The sequence below is a fragment of the Melospiza melodia genome, chromosome 30, assembly GCF_035770615.1.
Source record: "Melospiza melodia melodia isolate bMelMel2 chromosome 30, bMelMel2.pri, whole genome shotgun sequence".
NCBI classification, from domain to species: Eukaryota; Metazoa; Chordata; class Aves; order Passeriformes; family Passerellidae; genus Melospiza; species Melospiza melodia.
This window is the reverse complement of record NC_086223.1, coordinates 2,587,005-2,614,370: the sequence shown is the minus strand read 5'-3', so window position 1 is coordinate 2,614,370 and position 27,366 is coordinate 2,587,005. Positions and strand designations below refer to the sequence as shown.

The 27,366-nt window shown below is 48.5% G+C and overlaps 3 protein-coding genes across 3 annotated transcripts; all 3 read left to right on the top strand.

Moving 5' to 3' along the window:
- The first annotated feature begins 987 nt into the window (after positions 1-987).
- Positions 988-4,286, top strand: LOC134431148 (keratin, type I cytoskeletal 19-like). Its single transcript, XM_063179146.1, has 7 exons — positions 988-1,512; positions 1,838-1,920; positions 2,146-2,302; positions 2,388-2,549; positions 2,851-2,976; positions 3,072-3,298; positions 4,199-4,286. The coding sequence occupies exons 1-7, from the start codon at positions 988-990 to the stop codon at positions 4,284-4,286; spliced, it is 1,368 nt and encodes a 455-aa protein (XP_063035216.1).
- A 6,606-nt stretch (positions 4,287-10,892) lies between these two features.
- LOC134430913 (keratin, type I cytoskeletal 19-like) lies at positions 10,893-15,809 on the top strand. Its single transcript, XM_063178805.1, has 8 exons — positions 10,893-11,520; positions 12,434-12,516; positions 12,862-13,018; positions 13,190-13,351; positions 13,790-13,915; positions 14,020-14,246; positions 14,551-14,696; positions 15,464-15,809. Exons 1-8 carry the CDS (start codon positions 10,951-10,953, stop codon positions 15,487-15,489), a joined length of 1,497 nt encoding a protein of 498 aa, XP_063034875.1. The 5' UTR covers positions 10,893-10,950; the 3' UTR covers positions 15,490-15,809.
- Positions 15,810-20,301: 4,492 nt separating this feature from the next.
- On the top strand, positions 20,302-25,423 carry LOC134430884 (keratin, type I cytoskeletal 13-like). Its single transcript, XM_063178772.1, is given in 9 exon segments — positions 20,302-20,874; positions 21,744-21,826; positions 22,348-22,504; positions 22,891-23,052; positions 23,508-23,633; positions 23,781-23,986; positions 23,988-24,007; positions 24,476-24,594; positions 25,135-25,423. Coding segments are annotated over 9 exon segments (1,368 nt in total). The 5' UTR covers positions 20,302-20,382; the 3' UTR covers positions 25,138-25,423.
- Positions 25,424-27,366: the final 1,943 nt, after the last annotated feature.

Genomic DNA, 27,366 nt, shown 5'->3' with positions numbered 1-27,366 from the left:
AAAATATCTTTTCTGTTGTCCTTTCTAAATTTAACACCTAAATTGTACTGGGGAGTTTTCACGGTGCTGGTTAGAATTGGATCAGACTTCTGTAGAGTCATGCATCTCCTGAAATTCTCCACATTACTGCTTCAGAAATCTTATGAAACATCCTGTGTGGCAGTGAATATTCAGTGGACCGCATGTTTGGTGTCCAGGAAATATCCTTTCATATTTTAGATAAATACTTGACTATTTTGTCTACTCTTTAAAGCAGCAAAACAACCCAGACCTCTTCAAGGGGATGTTTTGATGGATCTAGAATAAAGAGAAGGGATAAACCAGCCCTGGTACATTCCAGGGCAATATTCCTCTGCGCTCTCCTGGAGCATTTGAGCTCTGAAGACCCAGACCAGGGGCTCACTCCACACCACGTGGAATGGAACAGACCTTGCTGCAGGCCCAGGGTGGTCTCCTGGCCCTGGTCCCAGGGACTGAGGCCAGCTGAGTGAGGGGACACCCTCGTTTCTGGTCACAAAGGGGTCGAACAGGCTCTGTCAGATAGGATGCCTTTCCCACAGCTTTCACTTTCCGGGTAGGCTCGCCCACGCCGGGGATGGATAATTGCTGTGGCGCTTCATTCCCCGGGCACTCTTGGGTATCGTCGGGTTTTTGTGTCACTGTTGTTGAGTTGTCATCACAAGTCAGACCTGATGATTCAGGAAGTAACATTTTTGATGTAGTTTTGAAACACGCTTCTGTTAACCAAAGCATCTTTCTGTTGTGGGATTTCTGGAGACAAACGCCTTTGGGGAATTATTTCCGGCTGAAAAAAAAAGAAAACACCTCCTAGCCAGGTCACAAGGAGGAAGAATAAACAGCCCTTCTCCAGTGGCACGATCCACAGGCACTGGTATAAATAGAGGACCAGGGGACAGAGGTATCACAGTTGGATCCTGCAGCCACCCGAGCACTTGCCTTGGGCTCTGTTGGCTCCGCACGCACACCATGAGCTGCACCGTCAGGCAGGTCGTCACCACCTGCACCCAGGGCAGGGCCAGCACGGGCAGCAACGCAGCTGGCACTGCCAGGAGGGTCTCCTCTGCCTCCTCGGGCAGACACGCTGCCTATGACTTGGGAGCTGTGGTTGGCAGCTTCTCCGGCGGCAGCGTGAGCGAGGGATTGCTCGGGAAGCAGCTGAGCGCCGGCAGCGCGGCTGGTGGCAGCTTCGGAGCCACCCAGAGGGCTTGTTCTGCCCTGGGATTCAGCACAGGAGGAGTCTGCGCTCGAGGTGGCTTCCCCAGGGCCGGGGCTGGCTGTGGGGATGGGATCCTCTTTGCTAACAACGAGAAGGCGACCATGCAGAACCTCAACGACCGCCTGGCCTCGTACCTGGACAAGGTGCGGCTCCTGGAGGGGGACAACGCCGACCTGGAGTGCAAGATCAGGGAGTGGTACGCCAAGGTGGGGCCCATCTGTGAGCCACGGGACTACAGCTGCTACCACAAGGAAATTGAAGACCTTCAGAACCAGGTAAACCCTTGTTTGTCAAGAAAATCCTGCTATTTCTTTGGGCTTTGCTTTCATATTTGCACAGAGCATGTCAAAGGGCAGAGGGAACAGCTCTGGAGCAATGGTTTATATTAAATGATGGTCTATGGGAGGGGGATTCTGCATTTAGTGAGCACTGATGCTTCAGCAAGGCTGGGTCCACCCAGTTGGCACATGGGTTTCCCTGATTAATAACCCCAATATATGGAATTATCATAAAATACCCCAGGTAAATGTTTCCTCTAGGGTCTTCTGGAGGCAGAGGAAGATGCAAGCCCACATATTCCTCTTATGATTTATTTTCCAGATCCTGTGTGCAGCCATGGAGACTAACAAAATCCTTCTGAACATTGATAACAACAGGATGACTGCTGATGACTTCAGAGTGAAGTGAGTAAAGTCCCCTGCTGGCCCATGGAGGGGCAGGTGACGGGTGGTGATGGGGACATCCCAACCCTCTGCCTGTCACACTGCATAGTAAAACAGATCTCTGACACCACTGGCAATGTTCATAGCACTGCATGTGTGGAGGGGAAGAACTTGTTCCTCATTTTTTCCCCCAACCTCAACAGAAGGCCTTGCCCTGCTTTGCTGACATGCTGACCTTGGTTTAAGGTATGAGACCGAGTGTGGTCTCCGGCAGAACGTGGACGCCGACATTTGCAACCTCCGGCCCGTCCTGGACCAGCTGGCCAGCTGCAAGACCGACCTGCAGCTGCAGTGTGAGGCTCTGACAGAGGAGATGTGCTGCCTAAAGACCAACCATGAGGAGGTCAGCTCTCTCAGGGCACTGAGAAGAAGGAAAATCTCCCCAAAGGTGGATGGATATTACTGATACAGGCACGTGTTTCCTGCAGGAAATGAGCTGTCTGAGGAAACAGGCCACTGGGGATGTGAGTGTGGAGGTCAATGCCTGCCCTGGCCCAGACCTGAGGAAGATCCTGGAGGATCTGAGGTGCCAGTACGAGACGCTGATGGAGCGCAACCGCAAAGAGACGGAGCAGTGGTACGCCTGCAAGGTACCTCGTGTCCTCAGAGCTGCAGCCAGCTCTGCCCCAAGGGGGAAAGGGAAAAATGAGGCATTAGGAGGTGTCCTAATAACAACAAGTGTCACAGATGTGCTCAGATCTAACTGTACTGCCCGATTTCTGTGTTCATCCACGGCAAAGGGGCCACCACGTGGTGTCACTGGGTCAGAATGGAATAAACAGGGTGTCAGCCTTGGGTGTGCTCAGGGCACTGCAGGGTGTGGGGAGGTCCTGGACACCACGAGATGCAGCGAGGAGGTGAGGAAAGGGCTGTTCTTTTCTGACCTTGCAGGTGGAGGAGGTGAATCTGGAGGTGGTCACAAGCAGCCAGGAGATCGAGTCGAGCAACAAGCAGGTGACTGAGCTGAGGCGTCAGCTGCAGGCCCTGGAAATCAATGTACAAGCCCAGCTCACTATGGTAGGTGATGCCACAAGGATTCACAGCTCCAGCTCTTGCGAGCAGGGCTGTACCTGTGTCCAAACCAGGTACCTGTGAGTTTGTTCCATTCTCAGAAAGAAAACCTGGAATCCTCTTTGACGGAGACCGAGTGTCGCTACAACAAATACCTGGCTGAGCTGCAGAACCAGATCTCCTGCGTGGAGCAGCGGCTGGCTGAGATCCGAGCGGAAATGGAGTGCCAGAACCAGGAGTACAAGACCCTTCTGGACGTCAAGTGTCGCTTGGAGCAGGAGATCCAGACCTACCACTGCCTGCTGGAGGGTGGCCAACACGACATCATGTATGCAAACAGAGCTGGGCACCCTAAAATCTCTGTGCTTTGCCTTACAGGGATATGAAAATCCTAGTAGGAAAAGCAACACTGTGGTGAGGAACCAGTGCTGACCTGTTTCCAGACAGGGCTGATTAGAAAGCCATGAGGCATCTGAGGGTTTGGTTCTGATAAATAACCAGGGAGCGCACCAAAGACCATTCCTGGTCAGGGAATGGGCTGGGAGAGCCCCCAGAGCTGTCCCAGCCCCTGGCACAGTTCAGCAGCTCTTTAAGGGCAGCTTCACCAGGAGCTGGACAAAGAGTCATGTAACTGAGTTTTATTGGCTTGCCAGAATGAGACAGGTTTAGGGACTAGCAGCTAATTTAACTGAAACGATGAATTATCTAAACATTTTCAGTTTCGCAAAACAAGTTTAATTAAAGTTTTGGAAGTTTAATTTGTATGCAAAGCAGTTGGCTCTGCCCTGCCTTCCATTGACTGAGGTTTTGAAACAGCCAGGCTGTTAATTCCAGACATTGGCTGCACACACACAAAACTGCCCTGAGCACCCACCTACTCCTTTTGTTTTGTTGGGAGAGGAGCCTTTGGAATGGTGGTGCCCTGATGTGGGCTCCTCTGGACTCTCCACTCCTAAATTATTTACAAGAAAAGTCAGTTTCTGTTCCAAAATGCCTGTTGCAAGGGCTGAAGTGGCACTGTTAGTGCTTGTCTGGGGTAACCCTGAGTGCCAGATGGAAAAGCATCATCACCAAAGGACGGGGGCACAGAGGTGGCTGCAGCTGGCCTCGGGGCTGGGAGGGGGAGCTGTGGCTCAAGAGACAGAGCTAAAGCAGTGAGGAGGGCAGGGGGAGATCCCCAGGGGGGCAGTGCTGGGGTCTGGGTGTCCAGAGCTGTCTTTTTCCACAGAGGGGCGGCAGGAAGAGGAGTTGGTGCCACAGCAGCTGGCAGAAGCACGGGGCTGAAGGGCAGCCTGTGCCAGCCCTGCCTGCCCTGAGCCCTGCCCGGCCCAGGGTCTGACAGGTGAGGGGGTCTCCAGGGAAGGGGGACCAGGAATGGCTTCTTTAGTGCTGGGTACCAGGAGGATGAGGGGTCTCCAGGCTTTTCTGGGTGATGAAGAGAGGCTGGAGAGGGTTTTCCCCGGAGAGAGGCTGGGCTGGAGTCAGACACTGTGATTGTTGGTGGGAGGGAACTGGGATTAACTGGGATGTGGTGGGAAGCAGTGATAAGGGATGCAGCTATGGGATATTTATTTATAAACCTCTGCACAGAAATTGTGTTTGACACTGCGGGGTGCCCAGCAGTAAATGTGTGTTTAAACAAGGCTTTCAACACAGCAGGGGAAGGAGGAACTGGCAGGGAAATCAGTCACAAGTCTTTCAACAAGGATAAAATTTAGCAAAGCTTGGAGTAGAGGGGAAGAGAAAAGGCGAAGGGGTGTAAGAGAAAGGCACAGGATGCTGAAAAAGTTATTCTTCTCATTCTCCTTCAGGTCACTGCAGACCAGAGAGTCCCTGCCAGCCCCACTGCACATCCCCTGAGGAGCTCTTTGAAGAAAAAGTCTTCTGGAAAATCAAGGCAAAATAACCTGGGAGTTCTCAGTTGTGCTCCGGCAGCAGTCAGAGGGACTCTGCAGGACAGCACCTCCTGCCTCCCCTGGGTTGTGGCCATTCTCTAACAGAGACCAAGGCTTGTCTCCAATAAAACTTTGCTCCTGCTGATACAGCCTTGAACCTGAGAAATAATTTCTACAAGTGAATCAATATACAAGCATTTAAAAAAAAATATATTATAAATCCACCTTTAGTTTCCAACCACACAGCAATCACTACAGGGATAAAGGAAAACAAGCCATCAGTGCTCCAGCTGAACTCAGGCTGAGGATAGGGATGGAGGGTGGAGGAGAAAGACCAGACAAGGTTGTGGAAAGGGATATTTGCTACCAGAGGAGGTGGCAGGAGCCAAGACATGAAGCAGAATGTGGTGAGGAAAGAAACACCCAGGGAGGCTGAGCAGAGGGCAGGGAGGGAGTCTCAGGGCTGTCTGACTGACAGTCTGCTACCGAGAGAAAGAAAAGGGAGTCTTCACTTAAGCAGACATATGATAATATAATATAATATAATATAATATAATATAATATAATATAATATAATATAATATAATATAATATAATACATAATATCACACAGTATAATGTAACACACAACACCTTTGAGTTATTACAGATGCACACTAACAGGATAAAATCAAGAACAAGTTTTCTCAAATAATACCAAAGCAGGAATTTTGAAAGCCGGGCTCTGCTGGACTCTCCACTCCTTTCTGGTGGAGGAAAACAATTCCCAGAGAAAACACTAAATAAAGAACCTCTAAATGGATTTGTAAAAAAGGCAAACAGGAAGAACCAGCTGGCAACATGTAGGAAGATAAAAGGGTGAGACAAATTAATATGTGGGAGAGAATTTTTTTAAAAGTGAGACACAATAAACAGACAGAAAGAAAAAAGCTGCTGGCGTTTTATTAGCCCAGAGAAAGGAATGGCAAACACATTTAGGAACACGACTGCATTTTGCTGTGTGTGCAAGCCCAGGCTCAGGATCCAGCCTGTCCCTCCTCGCTGGCAGCAGTGTCCCAGCCATGGTTGGATGGGCTGGGAGTGGTGGCACAGCCCTTGCTCCTCACTGTGGGGCTCTGGCAGCCTTTCTTTATGAAATGCTGGATGGGGTTTGATGAGTAGCCTTAGACATGAAGGTTTCTAACAAGAAGGCTTTGGGGGATACAATGAGTCTGAATTAGGGCCTGTTTCTAATGAGAGAAACAGCTCAGACAGCCCTGGAATGGCCTCTTCCTGGGCTCTGTCCAGGACACTTGTTAGCCCTGTGCAGTAATTGCTCTAATGAGCTCCTGGACAAGCTCTGTGTTACTTTCCCTGCTCAGTTCTGCATCTCCCATTCCTGCAGCACTAATTATGCTGAGCATTTTGGGGTGATTTAACCCACCTCACTGCTGATTCAGCACCTCTGAGGTCACTGCATTGCATCTGTGCAGAAACACAACTCTGCCTTCCCTGCCCAGTGTTTATAACCTGGACAGGGATGGGAAATGGTGACAGCTGTGGAGACAGCACAGGAAAAGACAGGGAAGGGAAATAAATGAAATGGGGAGGAACAGCAGAACAGGAGTGAGCTGGGACCTGCATTGCACAGCAGCTCACGGGGTGTGCAGCTCATCTGAGCTCCTTCTGTCCTCCTGTAACATGCAAATCTTGCAAAGCAAGAACAAACAAGCAACTCCAAGACAGAGAGACTTGGGCTGAAGGAACAGGGCAGGGAGAGGAACCCAAGGATACAAAGAGCAAGGGGGGGATGCCCCTGGGAGAGGCAGGGGTGATAGCAGCACTCAGGCTGGTAAGCAGACAGTGAAATGCACTGTGACAGCTCAGCAGATGTGTCTGTGTTGTAAGAGAGCAGGAACATGGGAATTACACCACCATCAGGAAAAAGCCCTGAGGAATTAACACACCAGAGCTTTAAGGGATCAGTGAAGAAATGGGAAGAAAACAAATAATTTTGTAAATTACTAATGCTGGAAATCAGCCATGAGTTCCAGACTGCATGGCACAGACAATTATCTCTGATTACAGGCACAGTGCACTTGGAAAAGCAGGCCATATTCTGGTGTGATGCATAAACTGTAATTTCTCTACAAAAGTCTGTTTCATAGAGTATGCAGACAGGTACAGACCTACACCCACAGTAACTCTTTGTGGGGTTTCGATTTTTGTTTATTGGCTATGTAACATTTGTAAAGAATTACAAGAGATGAGCAAACTGCTGCTGTAACCCAACAGGAGATTTCTCAGTTCAGTACACTGAACAATAGAACCTAAACTGCCAGTATGAGCCACATTATGGAAGTGTATTGAAATTAAGAGAGTTTTTAGCACAAGTATGACATGAAGATAAAAGAAGATGGTCTGGGGAGTTCTGGCTGTGCTTCACCTTTGCCTGCCTGGCTCTGTTGCACCCCTGGACAATGTCTGAGTGCAGGAAGCACCTGGAAACTCCAGGCTGTCAAGCTGTGACCTGATCCTGTGGCTCTGCAGCACAGACCACAGACTGAAGCCTTGGTTTCCCTCCTGTCCTGCACTGTGCTCAGCTCTCCATGGAATTGCTTCAGTTTCATCACCCATCACTATTCCCATATATCCTAAGAAATTCTCCAGTCTCTCCTCTGCTGTGATGACCTGCAGTGCCACCAGAGATGTGCCTGCTGGAGGCCTGACTGCACTGTCAGCACCTGGCAGGTTCTGGAAGGATCTAAAACTCTTCATCAAGTGAATCAGGGGAGACTGAACTTTGCTAGGAAAAAACCTGGTTGTGTCCACCTCCATGTCCTGCTGAACTTTTCCTTCAGCACTGCAAATGCTCAGAGTGTGCAGATGTGAACACTCAGCAAGAAAGAAGCTGGAACAGAGTCGGTCTCCAAGGTGTATTTAAGCCTGTGCTGTTACCAAACCCACTGTGGTAATTATTTCAGTTGCCTTACAGGATTTGGCTAAACATGGTGGTATAAACCAATGAGTCACTAGCCAGGGAAAAGTCGTGGTCTGCATTTGAAAGATGGGAGTATGGGGCCTGGAGCCAGCTCAGTATCACATCAAAGAAGAGTTTAATAAGTGATGCCTAATGGCCATTATGCAAATTATTAATGGTAATTACAAGTGACAAGATAAAATCATATTCCAGTGTGGTTGCACAAACATCACTGAGGCAATGCTTATGAAAGCAAAGTTCTGTTGAACCAGACACACCTTTCTTGTAGTTGACACAAGAAAACATTATCAGCTTTGATAAGCAAAGCGAGGTGAGCGTGTGGAGCCGGGCTGGGCACAGCGACAGCCACAGGACCAGACTGTCCTGCCCACAGCACCCCTTGGGAATGTGGCATCCTCCTGCCTCTCCATGCCTGGGCACCAGTACTCACCCTTATCCCCTCTTTCACTCTCTTTTCTCATCCATCAAGCACACAAGTCTCAGCAGCACTGGAACTGACATTGTGTGTGACCACTGCTGGTTGTCCTGGCCAAGGGCCTCTTGTGGCTTCCTGCACCTGAAACCAATTGTTTCCTCCAGTCCTACACTGAGCTGGTAAATCCTTTAGGGACACGTTTATGTCTTAGACTTGCACAGTCCCTTCCCTGTGTTCTGCCCCAAGGCTGCGTCCCAAGGCTACAGGAATAGAGTAATAACAAAAGTGGAGGTAAAGAAATCAGTTTAGTGGGGGGAAAAGCCAGTACTGAGGGAGCACAGACCTGTCTGTCTTGGTGTCGAGCGCTGGAGCCCTGACATGGCCATGAGGACAGAGACAACACCACAGTTTGTGTTTAAAATACCAGCTTAGCCAGGGACCAGCTTCTGGGTGCATTTGCTGTATCAAACACATGTTCCGTGCCCCAGTGAATTTGGCAGGAGCCCATAAAAACTCCAAAGAATGCAATTGTATCCCAAATACGAGTTCTTGGGAAGAATTGTATGCTCATGTCTAATCTTCACAGGTAAATTGGGATTTGAGAGTCTGTGGACCATTCCACCAGGACATGAGTGAAAGGTTGTACAGTGCTGCTGCTGTTTGTTTTGTGGAGCAAGACCTGCTCCTTCCTCCCATCAGAGAGCTGCTGAAGGAAGCGGGGCTGGGTGCTCCATGCCCACCTGTAGAGAAATGCCCAACATCTGCAGTGTAATTCAACAATCTGCAAGGGAAAGAAAGGCACCCCCAGCCCCATCTCTGCAGGTTGTGCTTGGGTAACTCCTGAAAACCTCTCCAGCAGAAGCGAAGCTCCAAGCAAGCATTATATTAATTTCTCTTGGCTCCAACAGCCACACCCTGTCTTCAATTATATTCCTCAAAATGACGGATGAAAGCCAGATTTGCTCCCTCTCCTCCTTTTTGTACATGATTTTCCCGACTGTGAGTCTAGGCTGTGTGGGGAGCACAGGGGCTGTGTCTTGGGGGAGGATGGACTTGTATTTCAGGCACTGCAGTCTCAGGGAGGAATCCGAGCTCCGACAGACTTCAGCTCTGTCCTTAAGCAAGTTATTTCCCTGCACCATATGAATAATGAATATTCCTGGATGCCGCCAGCCTTGGGTAGGCGGCTTTTTATCATTTTTGATCTAAGTAAAGAAATAAATTATCCCACTGGAGAGTGGAAAGCTTTAACTCATGCTGGTGTGAAGACGATCCTATCTAAATGTGCTTGGGGACACTCTCCTGCCATGGTGACAGCAGTCACCAACTTCTCATGAGTAAAAGCAGCTGAGGGTACAAGGGTTGGTTTTCTCTGCTCTTCCTCCCAGAGGGGACGCTGCTCTCAGAGCTCCTGCAGTGTCACCCTCACTGCCAACAGGGATCTGTCACAACTGCTCCTGTGCATATGGACATCCTCCAGTCAAAGGCTGCTTTGTGAGTAAGAGTTGAGTGGAAATTCCACGCTGTAGGGAACAGAAGCCATCGTCCCCTGGAGAGTGGAATATCCTCTCATTACAGCGACGGCTGGAGAAGGACACTGGCACTGGTGGAGCCAGTTCTCTGAATTCTCCCTTGGCTATTGCCTGCCTGGATGGAAGGTTGTGCTACTCTGACCAGCCAGGCTGTGCTGATACCTGCTACTGCTCAGAAAAACTCCATAAGAAATGCAGAAAGCTTTTCTCCTTCTTATTTCGTGTGCAGCACAATCTTTGTAATGGCAATCTTCGTATCCAGGGATCTGGATATATCACTTGTGGATACTCCCTTTCCTGTCATCTCTGTCTTTATCTATCATCACCACAAACGGAGAAAGCATGGACAGCAATTAAAGCAATTGAAAAATAACTTCAGCGAGGTCCTTCATGCAGTTGACATCAACCTGTGTGTCACTCATGCACAGGGGACACTGAGCAGGACTGAGCTTCACAGTGCAAGCAACTTGACTTCTTGTGTTTGCATAACTAAAGACATTTAAGCCATACATAGGGAACTAAATCCATGGGGGATTTACCTCAGTGATTTTGGAAATCTCACAATAGAGCAGGTATTAAGAGCTGTGCCAGGTGACCAACATCCACACCACAGTGTCTGTTGTCTGTTCTCTACTACAGTCACAACTGTTCACACTTTTCAGAAGTGAGAAATTCTATTAGTTTTCCAGTTTTTGTTTCACAAGCTCTACCATGTGATATAAAAAAAGGTTATTGGACTAAGAATAAATACAAATTAATATAAGATAAAAGGCACTTTGATGTTATAAATACCAATGGTTCTTCTTTGTACATAATCTAGGGCAACTTTTTTTCTTGACTTGTTGCAAAGTTTGCATCATACAAAAAAGCTGATGACTCATAAAACACTATTTTACTTTTTGGAATAAGCTGCTGACATGTAAAGTATCTTCCTTGTGAACTGGGATTTCTAGAGGGAAACTGCCTATGGGCTATTTAATCTTGGCATAAACAGCCAGACTAGCCAGCCCCGTGGGAAGAAGAAACACCCCACAGGCGACACCCCCTTTGGAAGGTATAAATGGAGACCTGCAGCAGCCGCCAGCCTGCAGTCGGACTCAGTATCACGCTCTGCATCTTGCTTTGGGCTGTGGGTTGGCGCTGCAGCTGGGCCTCGCCATGAGCTGTAGTATCAAGCAGACAACTGGCTCTCTCAGGGGCAGGACCAGCGGCGGCAGCTGTGTGATCGGTGGTGGCGGTGGTGGCGCGGCGCGCATCTCCTCGGTCTCCTCGGGAAGATACACCACCTGCGGGATAGGCGGTGGCCGAGGCTTTTCTGGGAGAAGCTACTGCGGTGGTGTGAATTATGGAGGGGGACTGAGCACCGGCAGCTTGGTCGGTGGGAACTTTGGAGGTGGCTTAGGAGCCACCGTCCTCGGAGGATGCCCAGGCATGGGGTTCAGTGGTGGCAGCGCTCGCTTTGGCGGTGGCATGGGAGGTGGCATGGGGATGGGTCTTGGTGGAGGTGGTTTTTCTGGTGACGGCATTCTTCTTTCTGGTGACGAGAAGGTCACCATGCAAAATCTGAATGACCGCCTGGCTTCTTACCTGGACAAGGTGAGGTGCCTGGAACAAGAGAATGCTGACCTGGAGTGCAGGATCAGGGAGTGGTATGCCAAGCAGGGCCCTTTTTGTGAGCCACGGGACTACAGCTGCTATTATAAAGAAATAGAAGATCTTCAGAACCAGGTAACACCCCCTCCCAGCTGCTTTCTCCCTTTTTCTGGTGCTGGTTCATAACTCAGTCCATTATCAGGAGTAAAAAATTGTTGTAAAATGTCTTTTGTAAACAGCTATTACAACTTCTGCCCGTGGAAAGCCCAGAGCTTAGAGATAAAACTGAAGAGTTTGTCTCTGTTGCTGTTATTCATCAGATATATTGAAGGGGAAAATGTTACTTCATGGAATGCATCTGAGTGGGCTCAGTTGTCTTTTTTAATCTAGTTTGTGCCAAAGTGGTCAAATAGGTACATGGCAAGAAGAGAACTAAAAGATAAATAAATAATGGATCACATCAATTTACCTGAATTTATGTTATTGTCATAGTCTTGCAAAATTTCAGTTAAACTTTATTTCCTTTTCCTTATTAGTTTACTCTTTCATGTAGAAGTGGGAAATATAGGACATCTAATTAAAACTAAGAATAAAGAGAACATGGCCATAACACATTTAGAATGGGCAATTTAAAATTCAAAATCTTTGCAAAGTATTTGGCAAATATTTAAGATGTCAATGCACAAAGAGTAAAGAGAAAAGAATCCAGGAAAGAGACTGAAGAAGATAAGCTCATCATTAATTAATTTAAATAAAACTTTAAATCTCATAAGATTTAGATTTAATGGGCTGAGGTGGATTGTAGCAGGTGCTGGACAGCAATTACATCTCCTGTACTCTCTGCACCTGAACCATGAATTTTATAATTTTAATGATTTCACTGCCCTTCCCTGAATATCTCTGTGAGCGCTGCACTCCTCAGGTCCCCATCCATAATAGCCAGGATTTTAAAATAAGAGGGGAGAAAGAGGGTGTGGTTGTACCAGGCAATGGGTGCCTTGAGCCCAAGGACAGGAGCAGAGACCTGGAATAAATGTTCTTTTTCCAGATTGTCTGTGCAACCATAGACAACAACAAGATCATTCTGAACATCGACAACAGCAGGATGACAGCCGATGACTTCCGAGTGAAGTGAGTACCTGGGGCTGTCCCCTCCGCTGTCACCCCCCTCAGGGCTCTCAGCTGCTCTCCTGTGACCCAGGACAGGCTGAGGCTGTGCAGAAGAATTCTCTCATCCAGTGTCTAATTAGGGGCAATTCCAGGAGGGGGAGTTTGGGATGCCAAGCTGGTTTAGAGTGGAGATTAAAGGAAGCAGAAGGGATCTGCAGACTGGGAGCAGTGAGGGTTCAGCCAAGCTGCTGCTCCAGCATGCACTGTCTTATAGAGGGGAAAGTTTTGGTTTTTCCTGTCAGAGCTCAGAAATGCAAGTGGTGTCAGACACTGAGTGCTCTTTCTTGCTTGCCTCCTCCCTCGCAGGTACGAGACGGAGCTGGCGCTGCGCCAGAGCGTGGAGGCCGACATCAACGGGCTGCGCCAGGTGCTGGACCAGCTGACGCTGTGCAGGTCTGACCTGGAGGCACAGCTGGAGTCGCTGCGGGAGGAGCTCTGCTGCCTGAAGAAGAACCATGAGGAGGTAGGTCCTGCCCTCTCCTGTACAAAGCGTTCACTCCAGTGGGATCCATCGCCCCGGGGTGATGGAGACCATCGCGTGACCCAGGAGCTGTGAAGATCCTGGGCTCTGAACTTGGCTCCCTCAGTTCTTTCTTTTGTTTTAAACCTGACCTGATCTGGATGGTGTTTGCAGGAAATGTGCTGTCTGAGGAAGCAATCGACTGGAGATGTGAGCGTGGAGGTCAATGCCTGCCCTGGCCCAGACCTGAGGAAGATCCTGGAGGAGATGAGGTGCCAGTATGAGACGCTGATTGAACGCAACCGCAAAGAAGTTGAGGATTGGTACGAGTGCAAGGTGAGTAAATAATTCCCACAGCTCTGACTTTCCCTGGCTAACTCCCAAGCAATCAGCCCACAGGGATTTATTGCATGTAAAAACCACAAAAAAGCCTGTAAGAACATTTAGCATTTCTTGACACTGACCAAGTGACACAAGGGAGGGACACTGCCACCCTGTGTCCCTGTCATGGGCTGAAGGAAGCACTGCATGTTGGTGGGATTTGAGGTATGAATTCTCTACAAAGCAGTAAGTGGTGAGAAGAACAAGAAGCAGCTTAATTAGAAGAACAAGAGGAATGACAAGCCAGGTTTTACACTGCCATTAGGATGAGAGTTTTCACCCAAACCTTTCTCATTTCATGTCTTTGCTAACTTCTTTGCTCTTTCCTTAATACTTGATCCAGCTCATACTGCACATTCCCTAAAGCTCTTTATCCTGGATTGGTGATTTCAGATTGAGGAGGTGAATCGGGAGGTAATTACAAGTGGTCAGGAGGTGGAGACGTGCAACAACCAAGTGACTGAACTGAGACGCCAATTGCAAGCCCTGGAAATCGATCTCCAAGCTCAGCTCAGCCAGGTGGGTGATGAGCTGGTGCAAACCTCATCCATCTCACAGAAGTCATAGCTAAATGCAGTGTTTCTCCTGCCTGTGTTTGTCTTATGTCCCATGTCACCCCTCAGAGGGACAATCTGGAGTCCTCGCTGGCGGAGACGGAGTGTCGCTACAACAACCACCTCGCTGAGCTGCAGAGCCAGATCACCTGTGTGGAGCAGCAGCTGGGTGACCTGCGGGCAGAGATGGAGTGCCAGAACCAAGAGTACAAGATCCTGCTGGACGTCAAGTGCCGCCTGGAGCAGGAGATCCACACGTACCGCTGCCTGCTGGAGGGAGGCCAGCAGGACCTTATGTAAGTGGGCTTGGGACACACCAAAAAATACAATAAAATACCTGTGTCCTGGTTATTTCAACATAAGAGAAAAGTGAAGGACCTGCTGAGCTCATTCTCCCTTACTGACCTATTTGACCTGCCTGGTGTCAGGGTGGTGAACTGCTTCTTCTCCTGTGCTGTTGGTGCAACAAGGAGAATTAGAATTGCAACATTTTTCTGCTGAAAATGGAAGCAGACTGAGAGCAGCAGGGGTGCTGACAATCTGTAGCTCTAGCTTATCTGTTATTTCTGTCACTAAAATATTATTTTCCTGTCTCCTCAGTCAGCAAGGAGGAATTGGTCAGTCTTCAAGTCTAGGAGGAGGAGTTGCAAGAAGCAGTGGGATAGGAGGAGGAGGCATCATTAGGACAAGCCACACTTACACTTCGTCTGCCCAGATCCCATCCTGTGCAGCTGCGGAGATCCAAGGTAAGAACTGTTCCGCTCTAAACATTTCCAGTCTTCTCTGCTCTATCCAGCACTGATGGGCTGGAAGAAAGATCTTTCCCATGTAGCTTACAGGTGCTACTTGAAAGTTTTATTGTGGGGCCCTTGGGAAATACAGGACAGGAGCCACAGAGGAGTGGCTGAGGAGAGATTTTGGGAGCTGGGACTCTGCTGGGATGCATGAGAATTGCCAGAGGGAAGAGGGACACAAGGGAGAGGGACAGAGCCAGCAGGCAGGCAAACCATGGAGAACTTGGGGAAAGGACTGACGTGAAATGAGGGATAAAGGAAAGAGGAGGAAAAAGAAAGGTACTCAGAAATCAGGTGGGCAAAGAAAGGGCGGAAATCATGGGAATACTGGCAGATAACTACTAGCCCTCATTCACAGCAAAACTTCCAGCCAAACTGAAAAGGAAAGAAGGAAATATAGTGACAGCTGGGCCAGGAGAATGACGTGAGCAGGGGCATTGATGTAGCATGGACCCCACTGCCATTCCCTCATCCAGATTGCTGCTGGAGCAGTGTCTGCAGCTTCCACCTTTTGGCATTTTGACGCAGCCTCTGCTGCAGCCAGTGACAGATCCATCTGCCAGGCTGGCAGGAGCCATCAGATCTTCCCAGGAAGGGGCAGTATTTATCTGAAATTCTAATTGAATTGGCTTGTGAAACGATCACGTGTAGAGAATGACAGTGTGGGAAAGAATCTATTTTTGTTATAAACACAGTAATGTTTCCTTTGATCTCTCCAGTGCCTTGCCGAAGGATTTGTGATTAAGCAGAGAAACGAGAGTATCCAACAAGAGAAGCCTGAAGCAGAGCTACAGATGAAGAGAGAGAATATTTAGTGCATGTGTCTGCAGAGAGCACAGAGCGTGCTCCTCTGTTGCTCAGCCATGCTAAGCAATGTGTCAGAGGGATGAGCAGAGCATTGAGCCACATTCTGCTTTATTTTGCTATTTGCTTTTCAGTCTGTATTGCTGTGTGTGGCCCAGCACCAAGACTATTGCTGTAGTCAGCCAGGGCTATGATCACTTATGTACCTGCTGCTGAAAAATGTCTCTAATAAACTTTGCTTCTGCCTAATGCAATCAAGAACCTGTGTCTGCAACTGAGTTCCTTTTGAACACCAGCTGCTGATCCATGAGCAAGGGGCACCTAAACCAGTCAGGATCATCCTGCACTGGGAACAAAGCTGCTTTGCCAGCAGGAGAGAGGGGCCTTGCTGACCTGGCAGGTCTCGTGCAGCTTGTCCTCCCTGTTGTCACAGCCTGAGGCAGATGTTGCCCATTCCTGTGTGACACCTGCCCTGATCCCCATGAACAGGCCTGTGTCCTTCCCACACAGCACTGGGCTGAAACCCAGTTTTAGAAGAACTTTGAAAGTCAGTGATGGAACATCCAAAGATAGTTTGCCTTGGTCCCAGTCTAGTGCTGACAGATCTGGGCTGAGCACTCTCATGCTCTATCTCCCAGTCCGGGGACTGTTGAGGATGAAATTTTGGTGTCCACAACTGATTCCATTTCTGCTGACATGGCTTATGTTCAAACCTATCCCTTTCATTCTATGGGAATCTTCACACTGGGAAAAGGACTGCAGGCAAAAGGTTTATCTCCTCTCTTTTCACACAGGGACTGAGTCATTTACTGGTCATTCTCTGATTGCCAAGAGTTTCAACCTGAACATCGAGAGTGGTTGAAAGATCATCTCTGTGTTAAACACACCTTGTCTGGGAAGCTGCAGAGGGCAGGGTGGGAACTGAAAAGCTGCAGCTTATCAAAGAATAGATTTGAGAAAAAAGCCAGGCAGGGCCTTTGGACACCCAGAGCCACCCAATTGTCACAGACCAGGCAGGTCAGTCCCTCCCTGGCCTTGACCAGCAGCTGGTGCTGAGCTGGTTTTGTCCTGGCCCTGACCTGCAGAGCAGCCGTGGGCCACGGTGAGCTGGCAGAGTCACTCTGGGTTTGGAGAACTGGCAGTTCAAAGTGTTATGAGGGTGTTTTGAGGATTAAATTGTTGGTCCAGAAAGCCAAGCAGTGGTGGTTTTGGTAGTGGTGTGCCTGTTACAGAGTCACATTCACCTGTGAGATGACCCAGTAAAGCAAAACTCCTGGTTATTCCTTTTCCATCAAAGGCTGGAGTTATGGAACAGCCAGTCTCAGGACAGGAGGAGAACAGGTACAAAGACAAAACCACCTCAGGACTGGACATACAGTGTAGTGTGGCACACTTTTCTACTGCCAGTTCTTTTATAAAGACACCAATTTCTCTGATGAAACAGAAATTTAACATGGGAGCAAGTGCTTGAAGAAATTCAACCACTAATGTCTCAGGGAGCAGGTGAAAGGTGCCCTTCTCCTGTTGTGAGAGGCCACAGAGAGAAGATGTTCCAGTGATATTTCTTTATTTCATCTACCACACACTAATAGTATCCATGGGCAAGACAAGATAATGCAGTGCTGGAACACCTGCAATGACTCAGAGGAGTGGCCAAAGGTAGAAGTTTTTAACCAAAACAAATTAAGCATTATTTAAAGTTCAGTTCCAGCCCTGCATGAAGTACCAGACTTGATGCAGAATTCTTTCAGTAGATATGTATGGCCAGTGTTTCACAAGAGTTCAAAAGAGATACAAATTGTGGCTATAATGGCAAATTCCCTTGTGTTGGACTCCAGTGGATATCCCCGTTGTTCTCAGAGCTCTGGCTGAGAAGTTAAAAAGCAAATCTTTCCCTTTCCATTCCCACTGTCTCCTCCTGCCTTGTTCAGTGCAAAGACAGACAGTGACATAACCCACTGCTGCACTTTTTGGCCTCAATCCTTCCCAATCTGAGTCCTCACACTCTTGTTTCTAGAAATACAAAGACACTGCACTGAGACTCTTCCAGTTTCCAGTCTTCTGGAAACTCTTGGCTACCTGTGGTACGTAAAAGCTTCCCAGTCTCTCCTGGCAGCCCCAGCTGATTCCCACCAGCTGTGGGCTGGTTCCTCCTCTTGCGAACTGCTACTGACATCTAGCTGCTCCTCCAGATTCCCTGGGCTCATATCAAAGACCTTCCCACCCTTTCCACCACATCCAGCAGGTCCAAAGCATGCACTTTCATAAAGGAGCTGTCCTGAATTCCTGAGAGGTGAAAGAGAACTAATGACATGCTCAGAAAGAGACTCTAATGATCCAGAAATTATGAATATGCCTCTGGAAAGCCCCTGGGGGGTACAGCCTCAGCTCCTGGGACGCTCTGATGTTGTTTGTGGACCTACAAGTTGGGTTGAGTCCCGAAGGCAGCTCAGGAGAGGCAGGTTGTGATTAACAGTTCCCCAGCAGAAAACACCCTGGAAACGCTTCATTTATTAAAGAGCTGCAAATTATGGAGCTGCAAAGGTTGGAAGCTACATTTCCATAACATTTTCCTATTTCTTTGTGCTAATGAGACAGACCCAGGAAGCTCATGAGTTCAAATAACTGAATGAAAACATGAGGGAAAGCTTAATTTAATTTTTTAAGGAACAATTACTTAGTTTTGTCTTAGTGCCCTCATTTCCTGGAGACAAACAGGATAAAAACAAGGCAGAGGGAAGTGTGTGCAGGAGAAGCTCTGGGCACAGGGGGTTGCTGCAGGCACCCAGAGCTGTGAGGGGCAGAGGGGACTGAGGTGTCCTGGAGGAGCAGGAGCGTCCCCAGCCTGCAGACACCCTGCACTCCCACGGAGCACAAGTCATCCCGTGTTTCTGCCTGAGCTACACTGATGTGCCCGGTGATAACTGCGGGGCTGGGGAAGGAATGTGTGCTCACTCAGGAGATGCTGGCTGCACGCAGCTGTTGGGAAATTCCTGAGGAATCATCCGCAGAGCAGGCGAAGCTTCCAGCGACGCAGCTTTCAGCAGTTTCGGTTTGCTCCTGCCACCACACCCTGACTCCCAATTATCTTCTCCAGTCCTAGCAATGAAATCTGGTGATTCTTTCCTATACTCAATAAACTTCATTTGAGCTTTTAGCTATTCTGAGCTTTATTTCTATGTGGTTTTGGGCCAGAGGGAGGCCCAGTGTGTCAGGGAGGGTAGGTTGATGTGCAGGCACTGTGTTGGGTCCAGCTGCAGCTCGGCCAGCTTGGAGTAAATCACTTTGGGAAGCATCTCCACACCTGTCTCCAGCCTGCTGGAGAGATCACTGGAATGCTTCTGCCTTTCATGGCATGGATAAGGAACATCCAAAGGGAGACATCTTTTTAACAGAAATAAGAATGAGAGTAATAAAATGATAGGTAAATCCATGAATACTGGGGAAAGTCAGTCCTTAGGTAAAGAGATCATTTACCTGCCATAACAATAGCTATTCCAATCCACAATCCTGACACTCAGTGAGGATTTCAGCAAGAGTTTGAGCTCACTTTTCCCTGCTGAAGGAGGTTTGGAGAATTTCTTACAAGGAGCTGTTGGGTTCAGAAAGCCATGGAATGCCTGTCCCTTGCTGCATGGCCACTGGAAAGGGGGTCCCTACGGAAAAGGCCAGCGCTCTGGAACCTCAGCAAAACATCTCATGAAAAGAGGCTTAGCCTGAATTTTGATTACAAGACTGTGAAAGGATTCATACGTTTTATTTTCTTTGCTTAATTAAGATTTGGAAACATTACTGATAGACAGTCTCTAGTTTGTACCAAATCCAGCTTCTCCAGCCCAGGTAGAACTCCGCAGGGTAGTGACTGCTCTGCAGCTCTATCAGCAGTTCTGTCTTTATATGTCCCAGGACAGCAATCCCAAAGCTCTGATTAAAATGCAGCATGTATTGACAGAGAAATTGGCCATAGGATGTCTCCACTCCCATCCAGTGTTTCAAACCCACCCTTTCCCAGCAACAATTACAATCCATAATAAGGAGAAGTGCAGAAATTATCTTTCACTGAACAACAGGAAATACTTAAAGCACTTTTACCTTCCTTTACACACTCCACATAATGAAACAAATCCTTTGTGGATTACTGGAGAGCCACAATCATGTATGAAGAACCTTTCATCCGTGCCCATTATGAGTTCCCTCCTTGGTCTCACTTGTCTCACAGCAGAGTGTTTCAGATTTGTCATCTTGGCAGTGGAGAGATTTAAAGGTTAATCTCTGTGTCTCTGATCTTTCCAGAGTTCTTACATCATGCTTCATACATCACTCGAAAAGCAAACTTAGTATTTCTTCTTTCTGTTTCATCTTACATATTCCAACCTCAGCACCTTGCATGAAAACTGCTTATTCAACTCAAAATAAAATGAAAATAAATTAATGAGAGATAAAGACCTCTTTGATGCAATAACCTTTAATGATTTCTTCCTGGTATGTAATTTAGGACAGTGTTTTTCCTGGCTTAGCGCTGTAAGTTTGCATCATAAACAAAAAGCTGATGATTCATAAAACATTATTGCTAATGTATTTTTGAAATTAGCAAGAGACATGTAAAGCATCTTCCTTGTCTACCAGGCTTCTTGAAAGGAAACTTCCCTTTGAGAAATTATTCTTGGCACCAATGGCTGGAGTAGCCAGCCTTATGGGAAGAAGGAGCAGAGGTGACACCCACTGTGGAAGGTATAAATAGGGATGGGCGGCCAGGGCCAGCTCGCAGTCTGATTTCGTATCAAGCTGTGCATCTTGCTTTGGGCTTCTGCTTGCATTTCCCACCGCTGTCGCCATGAGTTGCAACATTAAGGAGACCATTACTGTGTCTAGCAAAGGCAGGAGCAGCGGTGGCAGCTGCATCATTGGTGGTGGTGGTGGTGGAGCACGGATTTCTTCCTTTGGCATAGGCAGTGGCAGAGGTTTTTCTGGAAGGAGCTACTGCGGTGGAGTGAATTACGGAGGGGGACTGAGTGTTGGGAGCTTGGCTGGTGGGAGCTATGGAGGTGGCAACTGCTATGGCAATGGCCTCGGCTTTGGCCTCGGAGGCGGTGTGGTTGTTGGGGGTCTTGGTGGCGACTGCTTGCTTTCATCCTGCGATGAGAAGGTCACCATGCAAAACCTCAATGACCGCCTGGCCTCCTACCTGGACAAGGTGAAGTGCTTGGAGAAGGAGAATGCTGAGCTGGAGTGCAGGATCAGAGAGTGGTATGCTACACAGGGCCTCTCCTGCGAGCCCCGCGACTACAGCTGCTACTACAAAGAGATTGAAGATCTCCAGAACCAGGTAAGCCCCCCTCGGGTTGTTCCTCCCCTTTGGAAAGCTTATTCCTGAGTTTGTGTTTAGAACCTACTGCAGTTGTGGGAGGGAACTCTGGTGCTTGTGAATGTCTTTGCAAACAGAAATTTTGGCAAATTTCCCTATGACATTGCTGAGTGTGGGTGCTGCAAGGTGGTATGAGTGTGGGAGAATGCTCTGAAAGAGGAAAAGGATGCTTTGCTACATTGTATGTGACTATATAATTGCAAATGTAACCAATGTACTCGGAGAAAATATAGTGGTGTCAGCCCCACAGGGAGAGCAATGCAAACTAAGGGACAATCAAAAACACACACTTTGAATGTTTTGTCAGACTTTATCAAATGAAAGATTGTAAATCTCTAGGTGGGAAAAGCTGAGAATTGAAACTGATCGTCACAGTGACACAAACAGCCTGACATTAATAAGTCCACAATGAAATGTATGGCTGATCTTAAGGCTTAAAGACCCCTTCCCTCCATGCTCCTTGAAAGTCCTTAAATCTGAAGGCCAGAACATGCCAGCTGGAATGTCAGTTGAGATTTACTATCTTAAGGAAGGTTCTTTAGGTTTACTTTTTGAAGCATCTTTGGAATTTGCCTTCAGATCTTGAAACTGGGAAGTTCCATCCCACAACTCTTTAATTCCCAGCTCTGTGTGGTTGATCTCCTTTCTTCTGTGAGTAAAGGAGGCAAAGCCACCTCCCTCAGCTTCTCTGCTTAAGGGACAAGGTTACTTATGTAAGAAGGTAACAGAAAAAGAGAAATGTGAAGAGTTCCTACCTAATTGCAAGGCAGAAAATCCTACAGAGTAGAACAGCAGACAGGAGACATCTCTCATGGTTTGCTGTTTTCCAGATTGTCTGCGCAACCATTGATAACAACAAGATCATCCTGGACATTGATAACAGCAGGATGGCTGCTGATGACTTCCGTGTGAAGTGAGTGCCCCTCTATGAACCTGCTGCCTCCCCCCTGCTCCTTTCCCCCTCCCTGGGAGGCTCAGAGCACTAATTACAGAGGCTCCAGACACGTCTCCCCACGCCACTTCGGTAGGGCAGGATGATGAAAGGCATTTTGCTCCTGGTCACCAGCCCTCCCTTAATTAGTGTTCTTGGGTAAAACATTTAGCAACGGCGGCGTTTGTGGTGAGGCTGGGGACAGACAGCACAGGGAGTGGCTCCTTTTCACCCCAGACCAGCACAGATGGGATCAACAAAGCAGAAATGCAGCTGAGTAAGTGACACCAAATATACAGTGAGAAGGAGCAGGGAAAAAAAAAAAAAAACATGAGGAAGAAAAGCTTTCATGTAACAGACATGAAGTGGTGCAGAAATCCAAGGCACGCAGAAATCCAGCAAAATGCAGGTCAAAGCGTGGAGCTGGGGAAGGAGATCCTGGCACAAACAGAAGCCATGTGGGACGTCCCCATCCTGAATCTGTGCTTTATGTCACAACCCAGGTACGAGACGGAGCTGGCGCTGCGCCAGAGCGTGGAGGCCGACATCAACGGGCTGCGCCAGGTGCTGGACCAGCTGACGCTGTGCAGGTCTGACCTGGAGGCACAGCTGGAGTCGCTGCGGGAGGAGCTCTGCTGCCTGAAGAAGAACCACGAGGAGGTAGGTCCTGCCCAGCCCTGCATCATGGCCCTGGCAGAAAGCTTTGCCACTGTGCTTGGAATGTAAATGATCCACTTTCAGGCCACAGCTTTCCCACCGAACTTTCTGGGGCTCAGAGCACTCTGCCTCAGAAGGGAAGGGAGATCTGGCAAGGGCAGTGCTCGCACTGGGAATGCCAGAGGGGAAAGCTGCTGCTGACTGCAGTGGATGAAGAAACAAATTAGCCAACAGATTCCCTGGAAAAACACTTGCACCATCCTCCAGTGCCTTTCACAGCCACAGCAGGAGGAAGGTCTCACAGCGAGGGCAGTTCTTGGCCACTGAGCTTTGCTCTTCTGTGCTGCCTTCCAAAAACCAGTATGATCTGATCTGGGATTTATTTCCAGGAGATGAGTTGCCTGAGGAAACAATCAACTGGAGATGTGAGTGTGGAGGTCAATGCCTGCCCGGGACCAGATCTCAGGCAAATCTTGGAGGATTTGAGATGCCAGTATGAAACACTGATAGCGCGCAACCGCAAGGAAGTCGAGGATTGGTACGAGTGCAAGGTAAGCAACAAACTAAACTTGTGCTGCAAACCAGACTGACACACACAGCCCCGGGCCCAGGAGCCTTTCAGAAACCAGACATGGAGACAATAAGCAGTTCTTCCTTCCCAGTGAAGCCCAAGAGCAGCACTTAACATACCCTGTGTTCCACAGGAGCCACAGGCCTGTCTGACCAGTTTGTTATGTCCCACCTGGAACAGCAGCATTTACCACAAGGCCTTGTGGTGTGTTGTTGGAACAGAGATATTCCACATTTGGATTAAAGAGATTTAATAGCCATGAGGTTAATGGGATTTGTAAAAAGAACAAGCAGGGGAGCAGGTAGGGAACACCTGTGCACAGGGAACCTGCCTTGCTCCCTGTTTCCTTTTACTCACCATGTTCTGCCCCTATCAAAGCAAATCCAGCATACCCAGATGTGCCTAAAGCTCTTTACCCTGGATTGGTGATTTCAGATTGAGGAGGTGAATCGGGAGGTTATTACGAGCGGTCAGGAGGTGGAGACGTGCAACAACCAAGTGACTGAACTGAGACGCCAATTGCAAACCCTGGAAATCGATCTCCAAGCTCAGCTCAGCCAGGTGGGTGATGAGCTGACTCAGCTCCAACTGGTCATTGCTGGGTTTCTCAGCAGAAACCAACCAGCACAATGGTGGTGAATGGCCCGTTCATTTTTTGACTGGAGGGTTACACTAAAATAATTGTTGTGTTTTTGCTTATCTTATCAGAGAAATAACTTGGAATCATCTCTGGCTGAAACAGAGTGCCAGTACAACTCTCTCCTCAGTGAGCTACAGAACCAGATCACCTGTGTGGAGCAGCAGTTGGCTGAAATAAGAGCAGAAATCGAGTGCCAGAACCAAGAATACAAGACCTTGCTGGACGTCAAGTGCCGCCTGGAGCAGGAGATCCAGACCTACCGGTGCTTGTTGGAAGGAGGACAGCAGGACCTCATGTAAGTACCTCTCCAGGTCCACTAGAGAATTAATGAAAATGTCGGGATCTGCATTACAGATTGGGTATACAGCCTGATCTTCAGTCCTGCTTAAGGCTTTCTCTGAGATGAAGAAATTGCCTCATTAACAACTTCCTTGTGATGAACATTCCAAGCAGAACTAAATGTCAGTCCTTGGGATCTGCAAAGTAGAACACCAAATCTGTTAACTGCTGGTGACAGCAATGTCACTGCTGGCATTATGTCAGCATTGGTGACAGTCCCTTTTTTATAGTGAGATGGATGAGAACTGTCCATGCCAAGGGGGAGCACAAATGTAAAGCAACTCTGCAAGTGAAAGAAAATGTGATGTAAAATACTGTAATGCCTATAAAGGCCATAATTTGAGACTTTGTGTCAGAAGTCAGTCAGCAGTGACATGCAAAGTTCTAAAATTCCCTATTTCTCTCACCAAATTTATCCCACTAGTCACGGAGGAGGAATGGGAACTGGCGGAGGGGTCATTAGGACGAGCCACACCTACACAACAACTTCAGGTGCCCACTGCCAGGCCCAGGTCCCACCCTGCAAGACTGGAGACATACAAGGTAAGTGTTGTAAGGGCTGCATTTTCACAAAAGGAGAACTGCCTTTGTTCATTTCCTCATGCACTGAGGCCAGGAGACAGCACATTCCTGGATGTGTCATTGGCATTCTCTCAGAGTCACTGTGCCACAGGGGGGATCTGATACCGTGGTGGTGTCACTGAGAAATGGGTTTAGAGAGCTTGGACTGAGCATGGGATAGAGGAAGCAAACAGGAGACAAAAAGGAGCAGTAGAATGCAAAGGAGAAGGCCAGGGAGATAAAGCATGATGGGAAAATTTGGAAGAAGATGTGAAGAAGACAACAGCCAAAGCTTAGCAAAAGAGTCTGGAAAGAGTGAAAAGTAAACCTATAACTTTACAAGTGAAAATTCCCATTAAAGCAAATTATTTAGGGAATTTCTGGAGCTTCCTGGCTTGCTGCCAGCTGCACCAGCTTAGCAGTACATTCCAGAAACAAGGGCACCACCAGGACCTGGTATCTGTTATGTGAAGGATTTTACTTGTGTTCCAATCCAATAACACTGCTGTGTTTTCTCTCCAGTGACCTGCAGGAGAATTTGTGATTAAGGAGAAACGGACTGGAAGGTGACAGGGAAACCCAGAGAACAGTCCCTGCTCACTGCACCCTCTGTGCAGAGAAAGTAGAAGTAACTCAGTGATGCTTGGCCACGTAGCTAAAGGGGGTGTCAGGAGCCACCTCCTCTGTTCTGCTCTTCTGTTCTGCAATGCTGTAACCTCTAGAAGTTACCTGAGCTAGTCAGGTCACTTATGCACCTGCTGGTGAAAAATGTTTCTAATAAAACTTTGCTTCTGCCTAATGCAATCAAGAACCTGTGTCTGAAACTGAGTTCCTTTTGAACACCAGCTGCTGATCCATGAGCAAGGGGCACCTAAAGTGGTCAGGATCACTCTGAACTGGGAACAAAGCTGCTTTGCCAGCAGGAGAGAGGGGCCTTGCTGACCTGGCAGGTCTCGTGCAGCTTGTCCTCCCTGTTGTCACAGCCTGAGGCAGATGTTGCCCATTCCTGTGTGACACAGGGGGAGTCAGAGAAAGAACAGTGACAGAAATTCCCAAGGCTCAGGCAGATGTGAATCCACACACAGGTACCACCTGAGCAGCCATCTCTGGTGCACATCTCCAGATGTGTCAGGTGTTAAACTGGGAGATGTGCTGGTGCTGGGGGAGCATGGTGTCTGTCACACACATCTCACCAGGTGTCTCCTGGCCCTGCCTGTCCCCAGACTCGTGCAGTGTGGGCATGTCTGAGCAGGGGGATGCTTCTGGGCAGACCAGCCTCACCTTCTCTGTGTCAAACCACTGCCCGGGGAGGGGACAGTGTCCCTGCCAGCAGGGCAGCAGATATCCTCAGCTCCTCTGCCCTTCAGATAGCCAAGGGGTGGTTGGACATCCACAGCTGTGCAGAGACACCCACAGGACTTCTGGCTAATGGCCTGGAAGCCGTAAGCTGGTTTTGTCCCTTATGTGACATGCTACAAAGATTTCTCACACCTAAACACGTATGGAATATTTTGGACTCCTTTGTTGAGAAATTAAAAAACATTTGAAATAAAGGCAAATTCATTTCCCCAAGTCGCGCTCCTGACTGTGCCACACGCGTGTAAAGGAGCATTTCTGCGTCTGCTGTGGCCGGAATAAGCCGGGAGCAGAAAGCGGCAGAGGGAGGGCGGAATTCTGGCAGTGAGGAAGCGGAGAAGGGACAAGAGTGATCCCTGGCGGCCGGGAGGCGCTCCCGACCAGAGATGCTCATCCCGACAGGGGAGGAGGAACAGGGGATCCTCCTGCCGGCAGCGCTGCACCTTCCTGGGCCGGGCCAGGGTCTCCCCCTGCTCTTCCCAAACTTGAATTTCTCCCTTGAACAACGCCCCGGAGCTGCTGCTCGCTCCTCCCAGCAGAACAGCGTGAATCAGATCCTCCGTGAGCGAGAGGCAGATGCTCATCGAAACTAAAATCCTGGGAATTTGGCATCTGACTTTTCACCTTCTGCTCCATCGGCACTGCCCCTCTTGTACCACAGAATGAAATACCGAACTGAAGAACCTGTGAAAATATTTACACTGGGTTGGGTTTGGTTGTTTTTCCCAGAGGAAAGAGAAATTTAAAGTACCTGTACTGGGTTGGTTTTATTTTATTTGTTTTCCCAAGAGACACTGAGCGTGCCTGAGAAAAAAAAGGAAAAATTGGCCAATCCAAAAAGTGCCCAGTTTGGACCGAGTCTGAAGCAGAGGTTTGCCATTAACACTGTATTTCTGTATTTAAAATCACCAAGAAAAAAAAAAAATTAACAGAAGCTGGAATAATTAGTAATCTTGACTGACTGCAAATGCTTCTTGCGCTGAAAAACAAGGAAATTGAGAAAGTGTCTGGGAAATCCTGGCACTTCCCAGCTCTCCCCATCAGGTGTCAGCTGCTCCCAGCTGGCAGATCCCAAGGAAACACTGACCTATCAGTGTCCTGGTGCCGAGCCCTGTCCTGTCCCTGCTCTGCCCCAGGTGTGCAAACACTGTAACCTGAGACAAGGTCTGAGACTGCTTAAAGCCGAGCTTACATTTTCCTAAGGGGCCCAGAGACGCTGAGTTAAATAAGGGCTAATCCCGACTGTGGCTAAGTGGAAATAGTTGCTGTTAGCCTATCCAACAGAAGTACAATTATATGTGATTAAAATTATATAAAAATGCATTGATCCACCACCGTCTGCAGCAATTTCAGCCCTGTCCAGCCCCCAGGGTGGGCAGCGCTCCCTCTGTGCCACCG